A 27611-nucleotide genomic window follows, 5' to 3' on the forward strand; every position below is an offset into this window, starting at 1 on the left:
GCACTGCCCCCCCCCCCTAGCATTCCTGCCGATGGGCCGGTGGCGAGCGAGGAGGCGGAGGTGAGGCTTGTAGTGATGGGGGGTTACGAGCCCACCGGTGTGTATGGCTGTGGTTGAGCCTAACAGGGCTGTGTCCGGCCAAATGTGCAGGTAGAGGTTCGCGAGGTGCCACAGGCGGTGGTGTTGATGGAGTCTCCCCTGGTGGTAGCCCCCTCAGTTGTAGTCTGCCGGTCTGGTGTGGTTGTTCTGTCTGTAGCTCCCTAGTTGTGCTGCGGGGGGGCGGGGGGTTGAGCTCTGGCTCTTTCGTCCCGCCTCTCAACCGTCAATCAACTGGTGCACAGATTCCTGAGCCTACTGGGCTCTATCATATGTACATTTGAAACTGTGTAAGGAGTCTGCCTCCACCGCATCACTTCTTAATGACACTATGTAAAAGACACATCGAACACTTTATGTAGAGCATACGTAAATCTGTGTATCTATGTATTTACGTATGTAGGTTAGTTTAGCATTTTTAAAAGCACCGAATCACCTTCTGTGGATGATTGTTCAATAAATCCAGGAAGTATATGTTTAACACATCTCTAACCCTGTCCATGGAGGACTGAAGAAAATGTATATATGCTATTTAACATTGTAAATGTGTGGCCACGTCTGTGGTAGAAAATAATAATAAAAAAATAAATAAAAAAACTTCTTAATGCATTCCATTTGTTAACTACTCTGACACAGAAAAAAATTCCTTCTAATGTTTTTGTGGCTCATTTGGGTACTAAGTTTTCACCTGTGTCCCCTTGTTCGTGTTCCACCCGTGCTGAAGAGTTTGTCTTTGTCCTGTCAATTCCCCCTGAGTATTTTGTAGTTGGTTATCATGCCTCCTCTTACTCTTCTGATTTCCAGGGATGTGAGGCTCAGCTCCCTTACCTTTCCCTAGTAACTCATGCCTCTCAGTTTCGGGACGAGCCTGGTGGCATACCTCTGAATCGTCTCTAACTTTGTCTTGTGTTTAACTAGGTATGAACTCCAGGCTGGAGTTGCATACTCCAGGATTGGTCTGACACAAGTGGTATATAAGGTCCTGAACAATTCCTTACACAAGATTCTAAAGGCAGTTCTTATGTTGGCCAGTCTAGCATATACTGCTGAGGATATCCTTTTGATGTAGCCCTCTGGGGATAGGTTCGGTGTGATATCAACCCCCAGATCTTTTTCTCTATTTGACTCCTGCAGGTGGTGGTGTTATTGGCACCACCTATTGGTTATTTCACCTCCCAGATGGTACCTTGTGTTCAACCTTCTGCTCCTTTCGACTAATTTCATTACTTTACACTTTCCTGAGTTGAACTTTAGTAGCCATTTTCTAGACCATTTCTCCAGTTTGTCTAAGTCGTCCTGTAGACTCTGTCTATCTTCATCTGGCTTGATTCTTCTCATAATTTTTGCATCATCAGTAAACATTGAGAAGAATGAGTCTATACCCCCTGGAAGATCGTTTACATATATTAGAATCAGGAATTTCAACACACGACAAAACACGAAACAATGGGTATAATATTTTGTAAGTTAAAGGGAAGAATGGAAGTAACGTTACTTCGTTACTTCCATTCCTCCCTTTAACTTACAAAATATTATACCCATTGTTTCGTGTTCTGTCTTGTGTTGAAAGTTTGTTTTCACCTCATCCAAAACTGTTGTAACATATCACCTCACCCAAAATGCAGGTATAAAATCGAAGCAAACTCGGTTCAGTTATAGTTGTGTGTGTGTAAACTAAGTCTTTGAAAATGTAATAAGTTTTACGAAACGCGTTCAAGTGTCGCGTTAGACTAGAAATAAAAGTGAATTTTGGAGAATTGATTTTTCAGTTATCATCAACAGTGAAAAGAAATATAAGAAACATTGAGAAAATTCGTGTTAGAATTATTAATCTTACTTTTTTGGTCATATTTAATAATATATATATATATATATATATATATATATATATATATATATATATATATATATATATATATATATATATATATATATATATATATATATATATATATATATATATATATTTGCAATTGACGATCACAAAACACTGATCATTTTATGCGGAAAATCCACAGAGAAATATGAAATGAGGTGAACGTTTCGGCTTTGTTAAAGCCTTTGTCAACACCAGAGAGTCTGGTGTTGACAAAGGCTTTAACAAAGCCGAAACGTTCACCTCATTTCATATTTCTCTGTGGATTTTCCGCATATATATATATATATATATATATATATATATATATATATATATATATATATATATATATATATATATATATATATATTGGTGTATACTGGCAGCAGGTTTTCTTTCAAACATGTTTCATTGAATATGACCGCATATTCTGTATTTATTATTTTCTGGTTTAGGGCTTCTATCCCTCTAACTATTTTCTTAGCATCAGGGCTTAATTGAAATAGGAGTTCTCCAAAACTCATTTTCGTACTTTTAAGGTGAAGAAAAGAAGTGATTTACTATAGAGTGTATTTACACTTATTTGTATAATTTGCACGACGTTTCGAACCTCCATGGTTCATTCTCAAGTGAACAGATCTTACAATACTAGTTGATTTTATACCCGCATTAGGTCAGGTGATAATACAATGAAGGTGAAAACATGGGGGGACACATAAGGGATAAACATAGGGGCTGCAGAAGGCTTATTGGCCCATACGAGGCATCTCCTATCTAAACACAAAGATTAATCCAGTGTAATTGGCCTGTTATGTTGGACATTGTCTTCTGTGTTGGCATCGATATGTTCTTGTCTTGTCGAACATATCGACAAGAACATATCGATGTGTTGTGATTGCGAAGTCGGATTGCGAAAGGGATCTGGGAGTTATGATTAGTAAGAATTTAAAACAAAAGGATCAATGCATAAATGTTCGTAATAAGGCAAATCGGACACTTGGATTTATTAATCGCAGCGTTAGTAACAAGACACCTGGTGTGGTTCTCAAGCTATATCTTGCTCTAGTTAGGCCCCATTTAGATTATGCAGTTCAGTTTTGGTCGCCATATTATAGAATGGATATAAATTCACTTGAACGTGTCCAGCGTAGGATGACTAAGTTAATTCCCCAAATTAGAAATCTTTCATATGAAGAAAGATTAACAAAGCTTAAGTTGCATTCACTGGAAAGGCGAAGAGTTAGGGGTGACATGATAGAGGTTTACAAGTGGATGAATGGACATAACCGGGGGGATATTAATAGGGTATTAAAAGTATCAACACAGGACAGAACACGAAACAATGGATATAAATTGGATAAGTTTAGATTTAGGAAAGACTTGGGTAAATACTGGTTCAGTAACAGGGTTGTTGATTTGTGGAACCAATTGCCGCGTAACATTGTGGAGGTGGGGTCCCTCGATTGTTTCAAGCACGGGTTGGACAAGTATATGAGTGGGATTGGGTGGTTATAGAATAGGAGCTGCCTCGTATGGGCCAATAGGCCTTCTGCAGTTACCTTTGTTCTTATGTTCTTATGTAAATCACTTCTTTTCTTCACCTTAAAAGTACGAAAATGAGTTTTGGAGAACTCCTATTTCAATTAAGCCCTGATGCTAAGAAAATAGTTAGAGGGATAGAAGCCCTAAACCAGAAAATAATAAATACAGAATATGCGGTCATATTCAATGAAACATATATATATATATATATATATTTCATATATATATATATATATATATATTTCATATATATATATATATATATATTTCATATATATATATATATATATTTCATATATATATATATATATATATATATATATATATATATATATATATATATATATATATATATATATATATATATATATATATATATATATATATATATATATATATTGCTGTCATTTTTGTTTTATTTTATGGATTCCCTTGTTGGGGCTGTTATATGATATCTTGTTCCGAGTTTCAGGAGTTAGTGGGGGATAACGGGCTCGGTTGGTATGTGTTTTTGTTTTTTTACTAGTATGTTTTTTGTTGTTGTTGTTGTGGGGGACTGGTTGTATTTGCCATACTTTATCTGTTTCCACTAGTGTAGTTCTGTTTCCCCTATTCTGTGCGTGTTAGTGCTGCTCCATGATATATGTACTTGCGTGTTCTTGTTGTGTGTGTGTTTTGATTTCAGTATAATTTGGTGCGTTTGGATTGCACAGTACGGTGCTTGGCTCTTGGTGTTGTGTCCTGTATTCACTAAGTTGTGTTTGCGTGGGGTTGAGCTTTGCTCTTTCGGCCCGCCTCTCAACTGTCAATCAACTGTTTACTACTTTATTTTTCCCCACACCACACACACACAATCCCCAGGAAGCAGCCCGTGACAGCTGACTAACTCCCAGGTACCTATTTACTGCTAGGTAACAGGGGCATTCAGGGTGAAATAAACTTTGCCCATTTGTTTTCTACCTGGTGCGGGAATCGAACCCGCGCCTGTGCTGTTGGTGTAATGTTGTGTGTTTGATTCCTTACTTTTATGGTAAATATATGTTATTTTATTATAAAGAAAACTATTACCAAAAATTGGACGTTCGGGGATTGAACACCGACTTGCATGAAGCGAGACCGTCGCTCTACCGTCCAGCCCAAGTGGCTGGACCTGCAAATACCAACGTATTATACATGATGAACCATTAAAGAATTCTGAATATTCCAAATCTAAAACAAGAGCTCAAAGTTCTAGTTCAAAAGAGCTCAAAGTTCAAAAGAGATTTGAACTAAAACTAAGTTCAAATCTCTCCCTGGGAACACTCTGCCAGAGTAAACCATAAGAGATGAGAGGAACACGCAAGAGACACTACGTAACTCTCTATTTTCCGCTTGTTACAACTTGTAATAAAGTTGTTACATCTTGTTATAACGTTTTCTTTAACGTATTAGAACGTTGTTACAACTTGCTATATTGGTTGTTACAACTTGTTAGGAGTTAAAACTTGTGCGAACGTTGTAGCAACGTTCGAATAAGTTTTAACTTGTTCGAACGTCGTTTAACTGGTTTAGCTTCGTCGTGAGTTTGGCGGGTTACATCTGGTGTTTGAGGGCGTCATAGTTCTGAGCAGATGGTCTCGTGTGACGTGGCACCCTCACTATGGCTAACTTATTTGTTGTGGAAGTTAACAGTTATCTCACTTATGGGAAGACAACGTCAAAAGCCTACTTGTTATATCCTCATAGCACCTCACAATAATCATAAAATAGTCACATTTCTATAACCTTAAGCTCAACATACTGTAAAGAATAATATTCAAATGGGGTGAAGTCTGAAACGATCCACAGGTCCTCTTTCTCTCTCTCCCAACCAACTCCTCCTTCAAAGACACATGGCCCGAAAGGTATGGAGTGTGGAGGAGGAGGGAGGGAGGGAGAGAGGAGCGGTCAGAAACGTGGTGAGAATCGTTTACGTGGCCAAACTTGCCTGTCTATGACTTCCCCCTGGCCACTCCTGACCCCTAGGTCTGTGTGTAACGACGGCCATGTGCCCGGGGGGTCCTCCCTAAAAGTCCGGAGTCTGCCAGTGCAGACTGCCTATCACATGCCTCTGTATGACTAACCATCCTGTGTGATGGAGATTTTTTAGCATCACCTAGTAAGTTTTTTTGACACACTGTACTTCACTTCATATAGTCTAGGGTAGCTGCATTAATGCAGATGTACCTAATGTATTAATAAAAAAAAAATCCCTAAAAAAATCCCTCACCCCTCACTGTGTGCGCATTGTGGGGGTGAGGCCATTTAAGAGTAGGAAGCTTGTGATCTGGGAATAACATTTCTCTACTGTTGGCGTGTGAGGGAGGCGACGTATCGCCCCTACCAAGTACAATATTATATTTTTTTGTATTATTATTATTTTTACGCTGCATCTCTTATGAGCCCATCCCTGACCTTGTGTGGCAGTGCAAAATAGAAAGTTGTATTTACATATTCCTACATTAAAACATTGATTGTAACCGTGAAATATATGTATGTGCTTCAGTCTACAGTTTAGACCTATTATCTTGTGTATGATCCTCTGTCCTGTGTGACAGTAAATACCAGCATTATCCTCACTCTAATAAGAATTGCATTCCTCAGATTAGGGAAAATTGTAATTAATTTTTGTCAATAAAGATGTTAATAATAATAAAGTATGGTGGTATGTGTGTGGGTTGGGATTAGAACCCTGGCCTCGTACTTCCTGGTGGCGATACGTCGCCTCCCTCACTTGGCACAGTAGAGGAATGTTATTCCCAGATCACAAGCTTCATGCTCATAAATGGCCTCACCAGCACACTGCGCATACAGTGAAGGGATATGGTGAATGTCTGCCTATCCCCGCCCCTCGCTCACACCTTCCTAGCCACCACATTAACCAATAGTATTCCGTTCCTCTACATGTTTATAATGTATATCGTGGTTGAAGCCTCCCAGAACATTGTTAAGACTCACTCCTCATCCATGAGGAGGAGGGGACGGACGATGAGGAGGAAGAGGAGGACAAGGAGGAAGATATATTTACAAAAAAAAAAAAATTATTAACGAATTAGTCATTTTAACGAAGTATTAACAATAGAAAACGAGGAGAGTAGCAGGAGACACTCAACTCCGAAGAATATCTATACCAATAAAAATGTAAATGTTCGTTTGTTCAAAATCGCTAATCTCCGAAAGTTCTTTACTGATTACTTTGAAATTTTCATACAACGTTCCATTCGCATCTGAGCAGGTTTTTATATACATTCTATATAGATGTCACATCTATGACGGGAAAAAAACATGTTTTTTTTTAAACTGTGTTTTTCATATATTTTTCATGTGAGGGGAAATCTTCGAAACCTCTTTACCGATTGCTTTGAAATTTTGACACAACGTTGCATTCGAATAGGCGCGTGTATTTATATAGCCGCTATATACATGCCTCACCTGTGACAGGAAAAAACATGTTTTTTTTTAAACAGTGCCATCTGTTGGATGTAAGAGCAACACACACAGTAATCTCCTTAAATTCTTTACTGATTGCTTTGAAATTTTGACACAACGTTCCATTCAAATACATGCGTGTTTTGATGTACCTACTAAATAGATACAATACCTGTGACAGGTAAAAACATGCTTTTTTTTTAAAACAGCACCGTCTGTTGCATGTAATAGCTGTGTTGTTACCATACCATTCATTTCGTAAGTAAAAGTATAGATGCCACACCTGTGACAGGTAAAAACATTTTTTTTTAAGAAACAGCACCATCTGTTGCACACAAGAGCAACACATGCTGTAGTAAATATGTTACGAGACTATTTCAATATTTCCAATTGCATTGACAAAATGAATTTTCATAGATTTCGATTTATTTTCATTTTGATTTAATTATTTTGTGTGACATTGCGTTGGAATTGAGCTGTGTTGTTTAAGATACCATATATTTCGTGAGTGTAAGTATAGATGCCACACCTGTGACAGGTAAAAACTTGCTTTTTTGAAAAACAGCACCATCTATTGCGCATAATAGCAACACATGCTATACTAAATATGTTATGATTCCATTTCAATGTCTCCAATTTCACTGATAAATGGAATTTTCATAGATTTTGATTTATTTTCATTTTGGTTTAATTATTTTGTGTGACATTGTGTTGGAATTTAACCATGTTGTTTAACATACTGTTCATTTCGTGAGTATAGTTTATTTTTTTATTTTTTAATTGTTTTTCATTTCGCTTTTTTTAACTGTTCTACTTCTTTTTCAGTGATGGGAACATCAGATCATTTGGGAACGCATCGAACAAAGGGAGAGGGGAATGGTGGGGAGGACGAGGGGATGGGGGAGTGGGGGATGCTGGGAACGAGGGGGACGGGGGAGTGGAGAATGGTGGGGAGGACAAGAGGACTCGGAAGGGGGGATAGTGGTGGAGAGGACGAAGGGACGGGGGAGTGTAGCATGGTGAGGAGGACGAATAGATGGGGGAATGGGGAATGTTGAGGAAGACTAGGGGACAGTAAAGTGGGGGATAGTGGGGAGGACGAGGGGAGGGGGGAATGGTAGGAAGGACAAGGGGACGGGGGAGTTGTGTATTGGGGGTTAGACGAGGGGACAGGGGAGTGGGGAATGGTGGGGAGGTTGAGGGGACGGGGGGACGGTAGAGGAGGGAATGGTGGGGGAGGACAGGGGGACAGGAGAGGGTTATGACTCAGCAATGCGCATGCATTGCTGAGCCACAGCAACGCGTGGCCGGGTACAGCTAGTTATAGAAATAAAGTACAAAACAACATTTCCATTTCAACCCCGATACATCTGTTCACCAAGCAGTAAAATAATGAAAAAGAAACCAAAGAATAATTACATATTAACGTGTAATGTTTATCGCTTTCCAATAATAATCTGTCTCTGTGCCCACCACAACAACAAAATAAATCACATTGACTATACTTTTATAGTTACTAATTAGAGAAAGCTGAATGAGTTGCGCTTGAAAGGGTGTAATTATTAAAGATAGTGACATATTGCTTTTCCACAAAGGGAATTATAACCCGTGTCAATGGGTTTTATCACCAATCCTGCCATTCTTTGCTTCCCAGTCATTTGCTGAAATGGCGATTGAAATGTCACATCCCGTGGAGGATACAATTGCTGATTTGTGTTAATTTCTGCGTTCATTGAGGCGGTCACTGCTATGTGATTGGTTGGGGTTAAGGGGGGGGGGGTAATGTCGTTGTGTTGGCAGCTGTTGTGCCTCACTCGGCTGTACCTCGCCGTGGGAGGCGGGGTACAGCCGGGGGAGGCGGGGTACAGCCGCGGGAGGCGGGGTACAGCCGGGGGAGGCGGGGTACAGCCGCGGGAGGCGGGGTACAGCCGGGGGAGGCGGGGTACAGCCGGGGGAGGCGGGGTACAGCCGCGGGAGGCGGGGTACAGCCGCGGGAGGCGAGGTACAGCCGCGGGAGGCGGGGTACAGCCGCGGGAGGCGGGGTACAGCCGCGGGAGGCGGGGTACAGCCGCGGGAGGCGAGGTACAGCCGCGGTAGGCGGGGTACAGCCGCGGTAGGCGGGGTACAGCCGCAGGAGGCGGGGTACAGCCGCGGGAGGCGGGGTACAGCCGCAGGAGGCGAGGTACAGCCGCGGGAGGCGGGGTACAGCCGCAGGAGGCGGGGTACAGCCGCAGGAGGCGAGGTACAGCCAGGGGAGGCGGGGTACAGCCGGGGGAGGCGGAGTACAGCCGCGGGAGGCGGGGTACAGCCGCGGGAGGCGGGGTACAGCCGCGGGAGGCGGGGTACAGCCGCGGGAGGCGGGGTACAGCCGCGGTAGGCGGGGTACAGCCGCGGGAGGCGGGGTACAGCCGCGGTAGGCGGGGTACAGCCGCGGTAGGCGGGGTACAGCCGCAGGAGGCGGGGTACAGCCGCGGGAGGCGGGGTACAGCCGCGGTAGGCGGGGTACAGCCGCAGGAGGCGAGGTACAGCCGCGGTAGGCGGGGTACAGCCGCGGGAGGCGGGGTACAGCCGCGGTAGGCGGGGTACAGCCGCGGTAGGCGGGGTACAGCCGCGGGAGGCGGGGTACAGCCGCGGGAGGCGGGGTACAGCCGCGGGAGGCGGGGTACAGCCGCAGGAGGCGGGGTACAGCCGCAGGAGGCGAGGTACAGCCGGGGGAGGCGGGGTACAGCCGGGGGAGGCGGAGTACAGCCGCGGGAGGCGGGGTACAGCCGCGGGAGGCGGGGTACAGCCGCGGGAGGCGGGGTACAGCCGCGGGAGGCGGGGTACAGCCGCGGGAGGCGGGGTACAGCCGCAGGAGGCGGGGTACAGCCGCGGGAGGCGGGGTACAGCCGTGGGAGGCTGGGTACAGCCGCGGGAGGCGGGGTACAGCCGCGGGAGGCGGGGTACAGCCGGGGGAGGCGGGGTACAGCCGCGGGAGGCGGGGTACAGCCGGGGGAGGCGGGGTACAGCCGCGGGAGGCGGGGTACAGCCGCGGGAGGCGGGGTACAGCCGCGGGAGGCGGGGTACAGCCGCGGGAGGCGGGGTACAGCCGCGGGAGGCGGGGTACAGCCGCGGGAGGCGGGGTACAGCCGCGGGAGGCGGGGTACAGCCGCGGGAGGCGGGGTACAGCCGCGGGAGGCGGGGTACAGCCGGGGGAGGCGGGGTACAGCCGCGGGAGGCGGGGTACAGCCGCGGGAGGCGGGGTACAGCCGCGGGAGGCGGGGTACAGCCGGGGGAGGCGGGGTACAGCCGCGGGAGGCGGGGTACAGCCGGGGGAGGCGGGGTACTGCAGGTGTGCTCCTAACAGAACAACACAGGGAAGTGCCCGCTCGCCCCGGCCTCATCTCCCTTACCTTGAGGCTACCTTGAGGTGCTTCCGGGGCTTAGCGTCCCCGCAGCCCGGTCGTCGACCAGGCCTCCTGGTTGTTGGACTGGTCAACCAGGCTGTTGGACGCGGCTGCTCGCTGCCTGACATATGAGTCACAGCCTGGTTGATCAGGTATCCTATGGAGGTGTTTGTCAAGTTCTCTCTTGAACACTGTGAGGGGTCGGCCAGTTATGTCCCTTATGTGTAGTGGAAGCGTATTGAACAGTCTCGGGCCTCTGATGTTGATAGTTCTCTCTTGAACACTGTGAGGGGTCGGCCAGTTATGCCCCTTATGTGTAGTGGAAGCGTGTTGAACAGTCTCGGGCCTCTGATGTTGATAGTTCTCTCTTGAACACTGTGAGGGGTCGGCCAGTTATGCCCCTTATGTGTAGTGGAAGCGTGTTGAACAGTCTCGGGCCTCTGATGTTGATAGAGTTCTCTCTCAGAGTACCTGTTGCACCTCTGTTTTTTAACGGGGGTATTCTGCACATCCTGCCATGCCTTCTGGTTTCATGTGATGTTATTTCTGTATACAGGTTTGGGACCAGCCCCTCTACTATTTTCCACGTGTAGATTATTATGTAACTCTCCCGCCTGCGCTCAAGAGAATACAAATTTAGGCTCTTTAGTCGGTCCCAATAGTTTAGATGTTTTACTGAGTGGATTCTAGCAGTAAAGGATCTCTGCACGCTCTCCAGGTCAGCAATTTCTCCAGCTTTGAAAGGGGCTGTCATTGTGCAGCAGTACTCCACTCTAGAGAGCACAAGCGTTTTGAAAAGTATCTTCATCGGTATAGCATCTCTAGTGTGAAAAGTTCTTGTTATCCAACCTGTCATTTTTCTTGCAGTTGTGACGGCTACTTTATTGTGTTCTTTAAAGGTAAGGTCTTCCGACATGAGTACACCCAGATCCTTTACATTGCCTTTTCGTTCTATGTTATGATTTGCCTGAGTTTTGTACGTGGTTTCTGTTTTTATATTTTCATTAAATCCGTAGCGCATGACCTGGAACTTATCTTCGTTAAATACCCTATTATTTTTTTGTAGCCCATAGAAAGACCTGATCTACATCTGACTTGAGGTTTGCCGTATCCTCTATGTTGCCTACTCTCATGAAGATCCTAGTGTTATCTGCAAAGGATGATACAGTGCTATAGGTTGTGTCCTTGTCTATGTCCCTGCCTCAACAACGCAGTTATAGCTTGTAAGATCTAAACTGCGATGGTTCCATATGACACTGTAGAGGTGATCCTCCTCATCATTCCTCTCGTGTGGTCCTCTTCACCGGAAGACGCGAGAGATAATGATTAACCATTATCTTCCCCCTTCAAGGGCTTGGTAAGATTGGTGATATAATGGGTGATTTGGATTTAAATGGGTGAATTAGTGTTCACTGAGTTCACATTAATGTTCAATTGACAAGCACAACTTTTGGAGCTCGGGAGTTACGTTGAACGTCTTGAAGAAGTGGTGTTGATTCACGTGAGTCTAATGTGCTCACCATCTGGAATGTTTTGGTGAAATCATTCTGGTGTTGTTCAAAGTTACCGGTCCTGTGAGGCGCGACCTCTCCTGATATGAGAGTGCATTTTGTTCCCTGATGAGTTTTCTCACTTTCTCAAGTTCGATGTTGTCTTCAGCTACGTCAGACAACGCCGCCTGAATACTGAAATACCGAGCCATTTCTAGCATAGCTCTGGACTGCACTGACACCGGCTTCCACATGTGTCCCCTCTGTCTATTCCCCCCTTAGTGCTCCAAGTCTACTCCCCTCAGTGTGATCTCTTCTAGTAATGTTATACTGAATTATCTTACGCGCGATCTGAAGATATTTTCTAGTTTTCTAAGCGTTTTAGGAACCTCTAATTCTATCCTAGTTTCAAACAATGTATTTGAGTATGTATCGTGCGCTCAAATTTGAGAATATGCTCTAAGAATACCCCACCACCTCTCACCCCCACCACCTTCCCTCAGCGTGTCTCGGTAGTGTGAATGTTCTCACCTCAGCCATTCTTGTTTACAGCTGTCGGCCGAAGAGTACCCGCCCCATGCCCGCGCCCTCGCGGCCGGGGCGTACGTGACGTGGGCGCCGGAGACGAAGGAGGAGGTGGTGCTGGCCAACAACGGTGGAGGCTTGGCCAGCAACGGCGGAGGCTTGGCCAATAACGGTGGAGGCTTGGCCAGCAACGGCGGAGGCTTGGCCAGCAACGGTGGAGGCTTGGCCAGCAACGGTGGAGGCTTGGCCAACGTCATGCTGGGATACGTGAGTTCTGTGTAGTGGCCAGAGAACGCTGCTATAGCAGTGATCAACGTTGATCACTGTAATGAATCAACATAGATTTACTGTTTATTAAAGATTTCTCGTGTTTGCACCCGTCTTACACACGTACATTACGTGCAAACCCGTCACTGACGTGTACCACGTTAAACCCCGTCACTGACGTGTTTCACGTGTAAACCCGTTTATGACGTGCTTTACATGTAAATCTCAGTGACGTGCATGACGTGTAAACCCGTTTATGGCGTGCTTTACATGTAAACCTCAGTGACGTGCATGACGTGTAAACCCGTTTATGACGTGCTTTACATGTAAACCTCAGTAACGTGCATGACGTGTAAACCTGAATGACGTGTATTACACGTAAACCAATGGAGATAAGAGCCAGGAAGAGGATCAGGAAACAGTTGCAGTTAGGACAACTTTGCAAGATAGGGATAGCACGAGTTTCCAAGAGAGATTGCAAGTGGCGCCCCCGAGACCCGGACGCAATCCTTCCAAACTTCTCAAGATAAAACTGGAGAGAGAGAGAGAGAATGTTGGATGGATTTCATCTTAGACCTTAGGTGCAGTTTCACAAAAAAAAAAAAAATTAAAAAAAAAATAGTTTTGGGAGTGAGATTATACCTAACGGATAGAAAACAAAGGGGGTCATGGATTAGAATTTAATTCTATAATACAGCAAAAATTGCTGTAAATTTTGCTTCAGTTTCCAAACATAGCAGCAGCATATATATATTCCCATATTCCCCCCCCCCCACATGCCTCCAACATGGTATGTGGGGGGGGGGGGGGAAATATAAACATTAGAGAGGCATTATATAGTCTTATAATATACTGGCTGATAGCTATTGACCTAGGATTAACACTATGTTGTCACATGTCTGTGAAGCCATCCTCCCTACCCTCGTCTCTCTCTCCCCCCCTCCAGGTGTGGCCAGACAACAGGACAGCCTTCCCAAACTTCTTCAAGGAGTCTGCCAAGAACTGGTGGATGCAGGAGATCAAGAATTTCTACACCACACTCAAGTTTGATGGCCTGTGGCTTGTGAGTGGCGGCACTCTCTCACACACCTGGCCAGGTTTCCTCTCCTCTCTTGACCTTCCCATAAGAGAGTCAAGCTATTTGGCAACATTTGTTTAAGCCTTATTGGAAACAAATCAGCTCAGCTGTTTTTATTTTAAATGGCTGCATATAAATATATATTTGTATTCCCATACTCCGTCTCGTGTACAGCCTGCCGTGTAGAGCTTCCTTGTACAACCTCTAGTGAACAGCTTTCTTTGTACAGCCTCTCGTGTACATCTTGTCTCGTGTCTGGTCACGTGTACACCCTCCCGTGTACAGCCTTCGAAGCGAAACACCATTACAATCAGTGCGACAGAGAATATTCCTGTAATCAGATAATCTCACCATTAGTAGCTGGATAATTCACTTCAGGAAGAAGAGAGGTGTGAGAGGCGGGGAAGGTGAGAGAGATTAACATGGACAACTGGGAGATATTCCAGGACTTCGCCTGGAATATCAGAGGCTGATTGGGTCCACGCTGGATTCATAAAGAGATTATAAGAGGTTCTAGAGGCACTAGGAAAGCGCATACGAGATTAAGTGATGCTCTGATCCTGTGTGTGTGTGTGGGATCTGAGATCTTTCCTTGATGCTGTGTGTAAGATCTTAGATCTCTCTCCTTGACGCTCTGTGTATGGTCTGAGCTAAATCAGAATTGATGGTAATCTATCACTTGATGTACTTGACTAATACTGATCATATAATTAGTTAATTGCCACATTATATTCAATGCATATAATATGTCTACACCTCTTCTAGTCTCTTAAGACTGGACTGGATTTAAGGCACACATCGAAATACAAGGAAAGGTTACAGAGGCACAAATTAAATTTAGTTTTTTTTATATTAAATAGACTGAAATAATAGACTGTAAATAGACAATTACATACAAATTTGTTTTCCATTCTCAAATTCCCACACATTCCCACATATAAGAGTCGGACTTTATACAGTCACTGAGGTGACTGTCATTTTGACTGTCGTGACAGTCCCATTTGCAGGTTTGGGGTCCCCCTTCCCAGTCTCTGTCTTCCGTCTCAAGACCTGTCGGACTATACAAGTCCTCTCCAACTGGACTCTTCAACTTGGACGGCCAAGCCGGACTTGGCCAGCGGTCCAGCTACGTTCCGTCGTGACATTCAAGAGATATGACAACTGTCAATTGAATCACGTGATTTAACCCATGCCTGAGGCCTTGAATCACGTGATTTAACTCATGTCTGGGGCCTTGTATCACGTGATTTAACTCATGTCTGGGGCCTTGTATCACGTGATTTAACTCATGTCTGGGGCCTTGAATCACGTGATTTAACCCATACCTGGGGCCTTGTATCACGTGATTTAACCCATGCCTGGGGCCTTGAATCACGTGCTTTGACCCATGCCTGGGGCCTCGTATCACGTGATTTAACCCATGTCTGAGGCCTTGCATCACGTGATTTAACCCATGCCTGGGGCCTTGAATCACGTGATTTAACTCATGTCTGTGGGCCTTAAATTACGTGATTTAACCCATACCTGGGGCCTTGTATCACGTGATTTAACCCATGCCTGGGGCCTTGAATCACGTGATTTAACCCATGCCTGAGGCCTTGAATCACGTGATTTAACCCATGCCTGGGGCCTTGAATCACGTGATTTGACCCATGCCTGGGGCCTCGTATCACGTGATTTAACCCATGTCTGGGGTCTTGAATCACGTGATTTAACCCATGCCTGAGGCCTTGAATCACGTGATTTAACCCATGCCTGGAGCCTTGAATCACGTGATTTAACCCATGCCTGAGGCCTTGAATCACGTGATTTAACCCATGCCTGAGGCCTTGAATCACGTGATTTAACCCATGCCTGGGGCCTTGAATCACGTGCTTTGACCCATGCCTGGGGCCTCGTATCACGTGATTTAACCCATGTCTGAGGCCTTGCATCACGTGATTTAACCCATACCTGGGGCCTTGTATCACGTGATTTAACCCATGCCTGGGGCCTTGAATCACGTGCTTTGACCCATGCCTGGGGCCTCGTATCACGTGATTTAACCCATGTCTGGGGTCTTGAATCACTTGATTTAACCCATGCCTGGGGTCTTGAATCACGTGATTTAACCCATGCCTGGGGCCTTGAATCACGTGATCCTGACGCACCCTGTGACGCAAATGTCGCTATGGGTTGCTTCACACAGGTGTGGTCTCAACACACAAGAACACCTCGCCTCAGCTAATCTATTTGAAGCACCACTTTCCGTCTCAAGTGAGCAGCTCGTAGCACACAACAGTCTGTTCAGTCATACGTATTGACTGGGAAGACTGGAGAGATTCTATTAGCTAAATGCTTAGTATATTTAGGTTACAGCTTGTCCAGGACATGGAGAAGACACCCCCCTCTCCCCCCACACTCTTACACTACATTACCGAGAGTAACCCCTTCACCCCTCCCCACACCCCAACAGGACATGAACGAGAGTAAACCCCCACAGGACATGAACGAGAGTAACCCCCCACAGGACATGAACGAGAGTAACCCCCCACAGGACATGAACGAGAGTAACCCCCCACAGGACATGAACGAGAGTAACCCCCCACAGGACATGAACGAGAGTAACCCCCCACAGGACATGAACGAGAGTAACCCCCCACAGGACATGAACGAGAGTAACCCCCCACAGGACATGAACGAGAGTAACCCCCCACAGGACATGAACGAGAGTAACCCCCCACAGGACATGAACGAGAGTAACCCCCCACAGGACATGAACGAGAGTAACCCCCCACAGGACATGAACGAGAGTAACCCCCCACAGGACATGAACGAGAGTAACCCTCCCCACACCCCAACAGGACATGAACGAGAGTAACCCTCCCCATACCCCAACAGGACATGAACGAGAGTAACCCTCCCCCCACCCCAACAGGACATGAACGAGCCCGCCAACTTCGGCACCAACGAGCGCCAACCATGGAACTGGCTGGAAGGTTCGCCGCCCTGGAGCCTGACCTGCCCCAACTCCACCTGGGACGACCCTCCCTACGTCACAAGTACGACCCTCTGGCTGGTAGTTGTGGTAGGTGTGGTGGTAGGTGTGGTATTGGTGGTGGGGGTGGTAGTGGTGGTGGAAGGTGTGATAGTGATCGTGGTAGGTGTGATAGTGATCGTGGTAGGTGTGGTAGTGGTGGGTGTGGTAGTGGGTGTGGTAGTGATGTTGGTAGATGTGGTAGTGATGGTGGTGAGTGTGGTAGTGGGTGTGGTAGTAATGTTGGTAGATGTGGTAGTGATGGTGGTGGAAGAGTAGTGATGAAGGTGGTGTGGTGGTGATTGTGGTGGGTGTAGTAGTGATGATGGTGGATGTGATTGTGATGGTGGTAGTTATGATAGTGGTAGGAGTGGTAGTGATGGTGGTAGTTATGATTGTGGTAGGAGTGGTAGTGATGGTGGTAGTTATGATTGTGGTAGGAGTGGTAGTGATGGTTGTATGTATAGTAGTGATGGTAGTATATATGGTAGTAATGGTAGTATATATGGTAGTGATGGTAGTATATATGGTAGCAATGGTAGTATATATGGTAGTATATATGGTAGTGATGGTAGTATATATGGTAGTATATATGGTAGTGATGGTAGTATATATGGTAGCAATGGTAGTATATATGGTAGCAATGGTTGTATATATGGTAGTGATGGTAGTATATATGGTAGCAATGGTAGTATATATGGTAGTGATGGTAGTATATATGGTAGCAATGGTAGTATATATGGTAGTGATGGTAGTATATATGGTAGCAATGGTAGTATATATGGTAGTGATGGTAGTATATATGGTAGTGATGGTAGTATATATGGTAGTGATGGTAGTATATATGGTAGCAATGGTAGTATATATGGTAGTGATGGTAGTATATATGGTAGCAATGGTAGTATATATGGTAGTGATGGTAGTATATATGGTAGCAATGGTAGTATATATGGTAGTGATGGTAGTATATATGGTAGTGATGGTAGTAGGTGTGGTTCTGTTCATTATTTAACACAAAATAATGGCTACCAACGCCGCTGTTCCAGTGTGTCTAAGTTTCATAAAATCTCAACAAACTTCCTTGTACATCAATGATCATCAACAAACTTTGCATCAACACTTATTTTCCATCGCATCAATTACATTAATATTTTCAATATGTTGTTGTACAGAGGCTGGAGCCCAGGGGCCGAGCAGGAGGATGTCCGACAAGACCTTGTGTCTAGCGGCCTCGATGGAGCCCTTCCGCCACTACGATGTCCACAACCTCTACGGCTGGGCACAGACGGAGCCAACCTACAGGTGAAGCTGCTACCCATGCAGCGCCAGGCTGCTGATGGGGCAATGTCTGGTGGAATGAATCCCCTTGTCACTGGCCTGGCGGGTTCAGAACCCACCAGGTGGAGAACGCTCTTGATCCCTGGGATTGTTATTTGAGGCCACCACAGTATAACTTTCTGATTAACAAGTTTACTTTAGTCCTGAATATAGTCTAGATAGTCAACAGTGGTCTTCAACTTTTTCTAATGTCGTCCACCCCTAGTGGTGATTAAGTAGAAGCTGTCCATCCTCCACCCCGAATAAGTATCATTAAAAATTTCACGTTTTTAATATTTAAAATCTCTGTTTCTTATCTCATTTCTATGACTATGTAAACAGAAAAAAACAGTTTCTCTTATTTTTTATTTAACTTATACATATTTATCCATATATTTCCATATCTCATCTCAAACTAAGAGGCTCAAAATACACAAGATAACATTAAACGTGCCATTCAGACCCATTTTTCTTCACTAAAGTAAAATTGCAGACAAAGTTTGATATATTTGGTACGGTATCAATAAATAAAACAAATAGTTATCATTTAAAAATATATCAGTGGCTTGGCTGCTGTTGCACTTTGTCTGCTATTAGGTTGAGTCGAGGTGTCAGACGATTTTCAAGTGCAACTCGCATGAGAGGATCCAAGTTCAGGATTGCCTTCCTTTACTTTGTCTTTACCAAAACTAAACTAGATAACCCTTGCTCACACAAATATGATGTTGGCATCTGTACAAATATGGCTATTGTCTGCTCAGCTAGATCCTTGTACTCTGGAATATCAAGCAGGGTAACCCAGGAATCCATGGGATGGCTAAATGTCTTGAAAACTGCTTTTTGTGAATAATCCGCTCGAGACTCTAAAAGAACATCACAATGATCAGTTGCCTCATCTGTGAAGGGATTAAGCATCCACATGTTGGAGGTCAGCTGGTCATTCTCACTGTCTGGGAAATAGAAATGTCAAGGTTTTCTTGCTTTAAAGTAAGGTGTCTGATAACTAAAGTGTGACATGTGTACCTCCAGTGTCTGTTCTGTTGCCTGCATACCGTGTTCCCACCCACATTCTCTCATAAATGAGTCAAATAATTCACAAACAGAAAAGCACCTCCTCTCTACATTGCTTTTCCATTTTTTCACCTTCAGTTTAAATGCATTTATTTTCCAGGTTAGAAAATACAACTATGGAAAATGTTATTTTACAAGTTAGTTACTTGTAAAAATATCCCCACCTTTGCCTTGCTGACTGATGTTTAGCTTGTTCAGATGATCGATGATTGAAGCCATGTAAGACAATTTTGCCGGCCAGAGCACAGCCTGACATTTAACTGTCATGGGGTTGGCTTCCTCAGTAAAGAAAACACTGAGATGCTCTCTCGATGTAAACACTGGATTAAGAACCTCACCCCGAGATAGCCAACGTACTTCAGTATGAAGGAGGAGTTTTGTGAAATTAGCTTCCATATCCTTACACAACTCACGAAACATTCTATGCTTTTTGGAATGTGCACAAATATGATTAACCATTTTAACATCATCAAGTAGAAGCTCAAAGTTACTTTCCTCCTTAGCATTTCTAGTTTCATTAAGTCACTTTGCCACTAACGCTTCCCTGTGAATCACGCAGTGAATTGCGATACAATTTGGTGAGACCGCTTGGATTGTCTTTACAACGCCATTGATTGCACCGACCATAGCTTTTGCACCATCAGTAGTAACAGACTTGTATTTTGACCAGTCAATGCCCTCTTCAATAATATAATCATGAAGTTTCTGAAAAATGTTGTGTGCTGTTGTTTCTACGCCCAGTTGGAGGCAGCACAAATACTGTTCAACAATAGGTTTCTCTTCTAAGTCTGGAAACCGACAGCACACAATCAGCTGTGCTTCTCCTCCTATGTCTGTGGTCTCATCCAGATTCACACACACACACACACACACACACACACACACACACACACACACACACACACACACACACACACACACACCTCCCTCGTAGGGGCCTCGTAGGCCCCCTCGAGGCCCCCTCCCTGGGGGCCTCGTAGCCTAGTGGATAGCGCGCAGGACTCGTAATTCTGTGGCGCGGGTTCGATTCCCGCACGAGGCAGAAACAAATGGGCAAAGTTTCTTTCACCCTAAGTGTCCCTGTTACCTAGCAGTAAATAGGTACCTGGGAGTTAGTCAGCTGTCACGGGCTGCTTCCTGGGGTGTGTGTGTGTGTGTGGTGTGGGAAAAAAAAAACAAAAAAAAAAAAAAAAAGTAGTTAGTAAACAGTTGATTGACAGTTGAGAGGCGGGCCGAAAGAGCAAAGCTCAACCCCCGCAAAAACACAACTAGTAAACACACACACACACACACACACACACACACACACACACACACACACACACACACACACACACACACACACACACATACACACACACACACACTCACACTCACACACACACACACACACACACACACACACACACACACACACACACACACACACACACACACCGCGAAGTACAGGTTCTCATCTCTCGGTGGTGTAATTCCTTGTCATTCTCCATCACATTGCTTTCATGATGATAGTTGGGCATGTTTAGGTGGTAATATTTTTTTTTTTTTTTTTTTTTTTTTTTTTTTTTTTTTTTTTTTTTTTTTTTTTTTTTTTTTTTTTTTTTTTTTTTTTTTGAGATATATACAAGAGTTGTTACATTCTTGTACAGCCACTAGTACGCGTAGCGTTTCGGGCAGGTCCTTAATCCTATGGTCCCTGGAATACGATCCCCGCCGCGAAGAATCGTTTTTTCATCCAAGTACACATTTTACTGTTGCGTTAAACAGAGGCTACAGTTAAGGAATTGCGCCCAGTAAATCCTCCCCGGCCAGGATACGAACCCATGACATAGCGCTCGCGGAACGCCAGGCGAGTGTCTTACCACTACACCACGGAGACTGCTAAATTGTTACCTTGAGGTGCTTCCGGGGCTTAGCGTCCCCGCGGCCCAGTCGTCGACCAGGCCTCCTTCCTTGTTGGAAACAATTCCTGGGGAAAATTAGTTACTCTTGGACTAGTGGAACGAGTTACTCATTCATGTCTTGTTGATAGGAGCGTTCATTCATGTCTTGTTGATAGGAGCGTTCATTCCCGTCTTGTTGATAGGAGCGTTCATTCATGTCTTGTTGATAGGAGCGTTCATTCATGTCTTGTTGATAGGAGCGTTCATTCCCGTCTTGTTGATAGGAGCGTTCATTCCCGTCTTGTTGATAGGAGCGTTCATTCATGTCTTATTATCTTAGCGTTTATGATTACGTTGCGTCATTGATGATCGTACTCTGTAAGGCTTGAATCTTGATATCCTTAATCAGCTTAGGTGGTTAGTGCAGTTATTCTCAAGTTAAGCTCGTCCATCCTGTGGCCGACCCCCAAACATGCAACCGTCAAATTAATCATACCACGTCTTCAAAATCGAGAGATATGCTTAAAAAAAAATATTATAATTAATAATTTCGCGAATAGTAAGGCTGAGGTTAGGTATTAGATGTTAGGTATGTCAACCCGACCTCACACCAGGCTCGTTAAAGCAGCGGCCGTCCTCCCCAGACGCATTCATCAATTTTAACATACTGTGTATTAAAAAATGATTTGTTATCATATATAAATTAATATTATTATACATAAGAATTCTAGCTATGTATAGTTAGACGTAGGTTAGGTTAGGTGTTTAGGTTCTGTTGGTGATTATTTGTAATTGAAGTACGTGGGTGAAGCATTTACAGCAACCCGTCCTCGACTCGACTCCAATCCATCCAGCGGTCGACCCCACAGACGTATTCATAAATTTTAACATGCTGTTCAGTCAAAACTGGAGTTTTCTAAAATATAAATTAATATTATAATATATTAGCTATATAGCGATCCAAAAGTGATTCCATCCACCCGCCAAACCCCCCCCCCCTGTTTATAAATGAAAAACGGTTTACACACGACTCACAACTGATGACGTTCGAACACTTCCGGAACAAGTGCTTCACTGACAAATTTTGTTCGAACCACAACGCTGTAAATGCTTCACCCACGTACGACAAATACAAATAATCGCCAACAGAACCTAAACACCTAACCTAACCTAACCTAACCTAACCTAACCTAACCTAACCTAACCTAACCTAACCTAACCTAACCTAACCTATGCCTATATATGCACAATATGCTAATATATAATATTAATATATATTTTAGAAAATTTGCTTCGAATGAACAGAATCTTAAAATTGATGAATGCGTCTTTGAGGTCGACCGCTGGATAGAATGGACTTGGTCTAAGGATGGGTTGAACAGCCGGGTTGGCGGCTGGATTAACGAGCCTTGGCCTCTGAAACAGCCCTTCTGCATCGGTTGCGAGTCGTGTGTAATACCCCACCTCATAAACCATAGCTCAGCCCGTCCTCATAAATAATAGCCCAGCCCGTCCTCATAAACCATAGCCCAGCCCGTCCTCATAAACCATAGCCCAGCCCGTCCTCATAAACCATAGCCCAGCCCGTCCTCATAAACCATAGCCCAGCCCCTCCTCATAAACCATACCCCAGCCCCTCCTCATAAACCATAGCCCAGCCCCTCCTCATAAACCATAGCTCAGCCCGTCCTCATAAACCATAGCTCAGCCCGTCCTCATAAACCATAGCCCAGCCCGTCCTCATAAACCATACCCCAGCCCCTCCTCATAAACCATACCCCAGCCCGTCCTCATAAACCATACCCCAGCCCGTCCTCATAAACCATAGCCCAGCCCCTCCTCATACACCATAGCCCAGCCCCTCCTCATACACCATAGCCCAGCCCGTCCTCATAAACCATAGCCCAGCCCCTCCTCATACACCATAGCCCAGCCCCTCCTCATACACCATAGCCCAGCCCCTCCTCATAAACCATAGCCCAGCCCCTCCTCATACACCATAGCCCAGCCCGTCCTCATAAACCATAGCCCAGCCCCTCCTCATACACCATAGCCCAGCCCCTCCTCATACACCATAGCCCAGCCCCTCCTCATAAATAATAGCCACATGTTTGTGAATGAAAAACCCTTTACACACGTCTCATAACTAGTAACGTTTGCAGATGTTACAGATGTTACTACAAGTGCAGATGTCACTACAAGTACAGATGTTACTACAAGTACAGATGTTACTACAAGTGCAGATGTTACTACAAGTACAGATGTTACTGCAAGTACAGATGTTACTGCAAGTACAGATGTTACTGCAAGTACAGATGTCACTACAAGTACAGATGTCACTACAAGTACAGATGTCACTACAAGTACAGATGTCACTGCAAGTGCAGATGTTACTGCAAGTACAGATGTTACTGCAAGTGCAGATGTTACTGCAAGTACAGATGTTACTGCAAGTACAGATGTTACTACAAGTACAGATGTTACTACAAGTACAGATGTTACTGCAAGTACAGATGTTACTACAAGTGCAGATGTTACTACAAGTACAGATGTTACTACAAGTACAGATGTTACTGCAAGTGCAGATGTTACTGCAAGTACAGATGTTACTGCAAGTGCAGATGTTACTACAAGTACAGATGTTACTACAAGTACAGATGTCACTGCAAGTACAGATGTTACTACAAGTACAGATGTTACTGCAAGTACAGATGTTACTACAAGTGCAGATGTTACTACAAGTACAGATGTTACTACAAGTACAGATGTTACTGCAAGTGCAGATGTTACTGCAAGTACAGATGTTACTGCAAGTGCAGATGTTACTGCAAGTACAGATGTTACTGCAACTACAGATGTTACTACAAGTGCAGATGTTACTACAAGAACAGATGTCACTACAAGTACAGATGTTACTACAAGTACAGATGTTACTACAAGTACAGATGTTACTGCAAGTGCAGATGTTACTGCAAGTACAGATGTTGCTGCAAGTGCAGATGTTACTGCAAGTACAGATGTTACTGCAAGTACAGATGTTACTACAAGTGCAGATGTTACTACAAGTACAGATGTCACTACAAGTACAGATGTTACTACAAGTACAGATGTCACTACAAGTACAGATGTCACCACAAGTGCAGATGTCACTACAAGGGCAGATGTCACTACAAGTACAGACGTCACCACAAGTGCAGATGTCACTACAAGGGCAGATGTCACTACAAGTACAGATGTCACTACAAGTACAGATGTCACTACAAGTACAGATGTCACTACAAGTACAGACGTCACCACAAGTGCAGATGTCACTACAAGTGCAGATGTCACTACAAGTGCAGATGTCACTACAAGTGCAGATGTCACTACAAGTTCAACAATAAGGCACGCTCTACCAGACACGTGTTAGAAAAAACTTAACATTCTAGCAAGTTCAAGTTTTTCCGGTTGCTCATATTATACGTCAATGTTCAATTATATTCGATAAAATATTGTTTTTATATATACATAGAGAGTAAAAATTCAGGGATGTGTTTTTTGGGTCGGGCAGAGCTTGACGAGCATGACCCGAGGATGGGTGTACAGGTTGTGTACAGGTTGTTGGGGTGTACAGGTTGTGGTAGTGTACAGGTTGTGTACATGTTGTTGGGTGTAGAGGTTGTGGTGGTGTAGAGGTTGTGGTGGTGTACAGGTTGTGGTGGTGTACAGGTTGTGGTGGTGTACAGGTTGTGGAGGTGTACAGGTTGTGGTGGTGTACAGGTTGTGGTGGTGTACAGGTTGTGGTGGTGTACAGGTTGTGGTGATGTACAGGTTGTGTGCAGGTTGTTGGGGTGTAGAGGTTGTGGTGGTGTACAGGTTGTGGTGGTGTACAGGTTGTGGTGGTGTACAGGTTGTGGAGGTGTACAGGTTGTGGTGGTGTACAGGTTGTGGTGGTGTACAGGTTGTGGTGGTGTACAGGTTGTGGAGGTGTACAGGTTGTGGTGGTGTACAGGTTGTGGTGATGTACAGGTTGTGTGCAGGTTGTTGGGGTGTAGAGGTTGTGGTGGTGTACAGGTTGTGGTGGTGTACAGGTTGTGGAGGTGTACAGGTTGTGGTGGTGTACAAGTTGTGGTGGTGTTCAGGTTGTAGTGGTGTTCAGGTTGTGGTGGTGTACAGGTTGTGGTGGTGTACAGGTTGTGGTGGTGTACAGGTTGTGGTGGAGTACAGGTTGTGGTGGTGTAGAGGTTGTGGTGGTTTAGAGGTTGTGGTGGTGTAGAGGTTGTGGTGGTGTACAGGTTGTGGTGGTGTACAGGTTGTGTTGGTGTACAGGTTGTGTACAGGTTGAGTACAGGTTGTGGTGGTGTATAGGTTGTGATGGTGTACAGGTTGTGGTGATGTACAGGTTGTGGTGATGTACAGGTTGTGGTGGTGTACAGGTTGTGGTGGTCTTCAGGTTGTGTACAGGTTGTGGTGGTGTACAGGTTGTGGTGGTGTACAGGTTGTGGTGGTGTACAGGTTGTGGTGGTGTTCAGGTTGTGGTGGTGTACAGGTTGTGGTGGTGTACAGGTTGTGGTGGTGTACAGGTTGTGGTGGTGCACAGGTTGTGGTGGTGCACAGGTTGTGGTGGTGCACAGGTTGTGGTAATGTTCAGGTTGTGGTAATGTTTAGGTTGTGGTAATGTTCAGGTTGTGGTAATGTACAGGTTGTGGTAATGTACAGGTTGTGGTAATGTTCAGGTTGTGGTAATGTTCAGGTTGTGGTAATGTACAGGTTGTGGTAATGTTCAGGTTGTGGTAATGTTCAGGTTGTGGTAGTGAATAGGTTGTGGTGGTGTACAGGTTGTGGTGGTATACAGGTTGTTGTGGTGTACAGGTTGTTGTGGTGTACAGGTTGTGGTGGTGTACAGGTTGGGGTGGTGTACATGTTGTGGTGGTGTACAGGTTGAGGTGGTGTACAGGTTGTGGTGGTGTACATGTTGTGGTGGTGTACAGGTTGTGGTGGTGTGCAGGTTGTGGTGGTGTACAGGTTGTGGTGGTGCACAGGTTGTGGTGGTGTACAGGTTGTGGTGGTGTACAGGTTGTGGTGGTGCACAGGTTGTGGTGGTGTTCAGGTTGTGGTAATGTTCAGGTTGTGGTAATGTTCAGGTTGTGGTAATGTTCAGGTTGTAGTAATGTTCAGGTTGTGGTAATGTTCAGGTTGTGGTAATGTTCAGGTTGTAGTAATGTTCAGGTTGTGGTAATGTTCAGGTTGTGGTAATGTTCAGGTTGTGATAATGTTCAGGTTGTGGTAATGTTCAGGTTGTAGTAATGTTCAGGTTGTAGTAATGTTCAGGTTGTAGTAATGTTCAGGTTGTAGTAATGTTCAGGTTGTGGTAATGTTCAGATTGTGGTAATGTTCAGGTTGTGGTAATGTTCAGGTTGTGGTAATGTTCAGGTTGTGGTAATGTTCAGGTTGTAGTAATGTTCAGGTTGTGGTAATGTTCAGGTTGTGGTAATGTTCAGGTTGTAGTAATGTTCAGGTTGTGGTAATGTTCAGGTTGTGGTAATGTTCAGGTTGTGGTAATGTTCAGGTTGTGGTAATGTTCAGGTTGTGGTAATGTTCAGGTTGTGGTAATGTTCAGGTTGTAGTAATGTTCAGGTTGTGGTAATGTTCAGGTTGTGGTAATGTTCAGGTTGTGGTAATGTTCAGGTTGTGGTAATGTTCAGGTTGTGGTAATGTTCAGGTTGTGTTAATGTTCAGGTTGTGGTAATGTTCAGGTTGTAGTAATGTTCAGGTTGTGGTAATGTTCAGGTTGTGTTAATGTTCAGGTTGTGGTAATGTTCAGGTTGTAGTAATGTTCAGGTTGTGGTAATGTTCAGGTTGTGTTAATGTTCAGGTTGTGGTAATGTTCAGGTTGTAGTAATGTTCAGGTTGTGGTAATGTTCAGGTTGTGTTAATGTTCAGGTTGTGGTAATGTTCAGGTTGTAGTAATGTTCAGGTTGTGGTAATGTTCAGGTTGTGTTAATGTTCAGGTTGTGGTAATGTTCAGGTTGTAGTAATGTTCAGGTTGTGGTAATGTTCAGGTTGTGTTAATGTTCAGGTTGTGGTAATGTTCAGGTTGTGGTGGTGTTCAGGTTGTGTTAATGTTCAGGTTGTGGTAATGTTCAGGTTGTAGTAATGTTCAGGTTGTGGTAATGTTCAGGTTGTGTTAATGTTCAGGTTGTGGTAATGTTCAGGTTGTAGTAATGTTCAGGTTGTGGTAATGTTCAGGTTGTGTTAATGTTCAGGTTGTGGTAATGTTCAGGTTGTGGTGGTGTTCAGGTTGTGGTAATGTTCAGGTTGTGGTAATGTTCAGGTTGTGTTAATGTTCAGGTTGTGGTAATGTTCAGGTTGTAGTAATGTTCAGGTTGTAGTAATGTTCAGGTTGTGGTGGTGTTCAGGTTGTGGTAATGTTCAGGTTGTGGTAATGTTCAGGTTGTGGTGGTGTTCAGGTTGTGGTAATGTTCAGGTTGTGGTAATGTTCAGGTTGTAGTAATGTCCAGGTTGTGTTAATGTTCAGGTTGTGGTAATGTTCAGGTTGTGGTAATGTTCAGGTTGTGGTAGTGTTCAGGTTGTGGTGGTGTTCAGGTTGTGGTAATGTTCAGGTTGTGGTAATGTTCAGGTTGTGGTAATGTTCA

General features: G+C 44.7%; 1 protein-coding gene across 1 annotated transcript in view; it reads left to right on the forward strand.

Annotated features, from left to right (window-relative positions):
- LOC123759099 (maltase-glucoamylase) overlaps nucleotides 1-27611 on the forward strand; it is a 289988-nt gene that overhangs the window by 202367 nt on the left and 60010 nt on the right. Inside the window, exons 31-34 of the mRNA XM_069324937.1 lie at nucleotides 12372-12611; nucleotides 13558-13674; nucleotides 16607-16730; nucleotides 17878-18007. Coding sequence (XP_069181038.1) covers nucleotides 12372-12611; nucleotides 13558-13674; nucleotides 16607-16730; nucleotides 17878-18007 — 611 coding nt within the window. The remainder of the gene's footprint in view (nucleotides 1-12371; nucleotides 12612-13557; nucleotides 13675-16606; nucleotides 16731-17877; nucleotides 18008-27611) is intronic.

Source organism: Procambarus clarkii, chromosome 15 (genome assembly GCF_040958095.1).
Source record: "Procambarus clarkii isolate CNS0578487 chromosome 15, FALCON_Pclarkii_2.0, whole genome shotgun sequence".
NCBI lineage: Eukaryota > Metazoa > Arthropoda > Malacostraca > Decapoda > Cambaridae > Procambarus > Procambarus clarkii.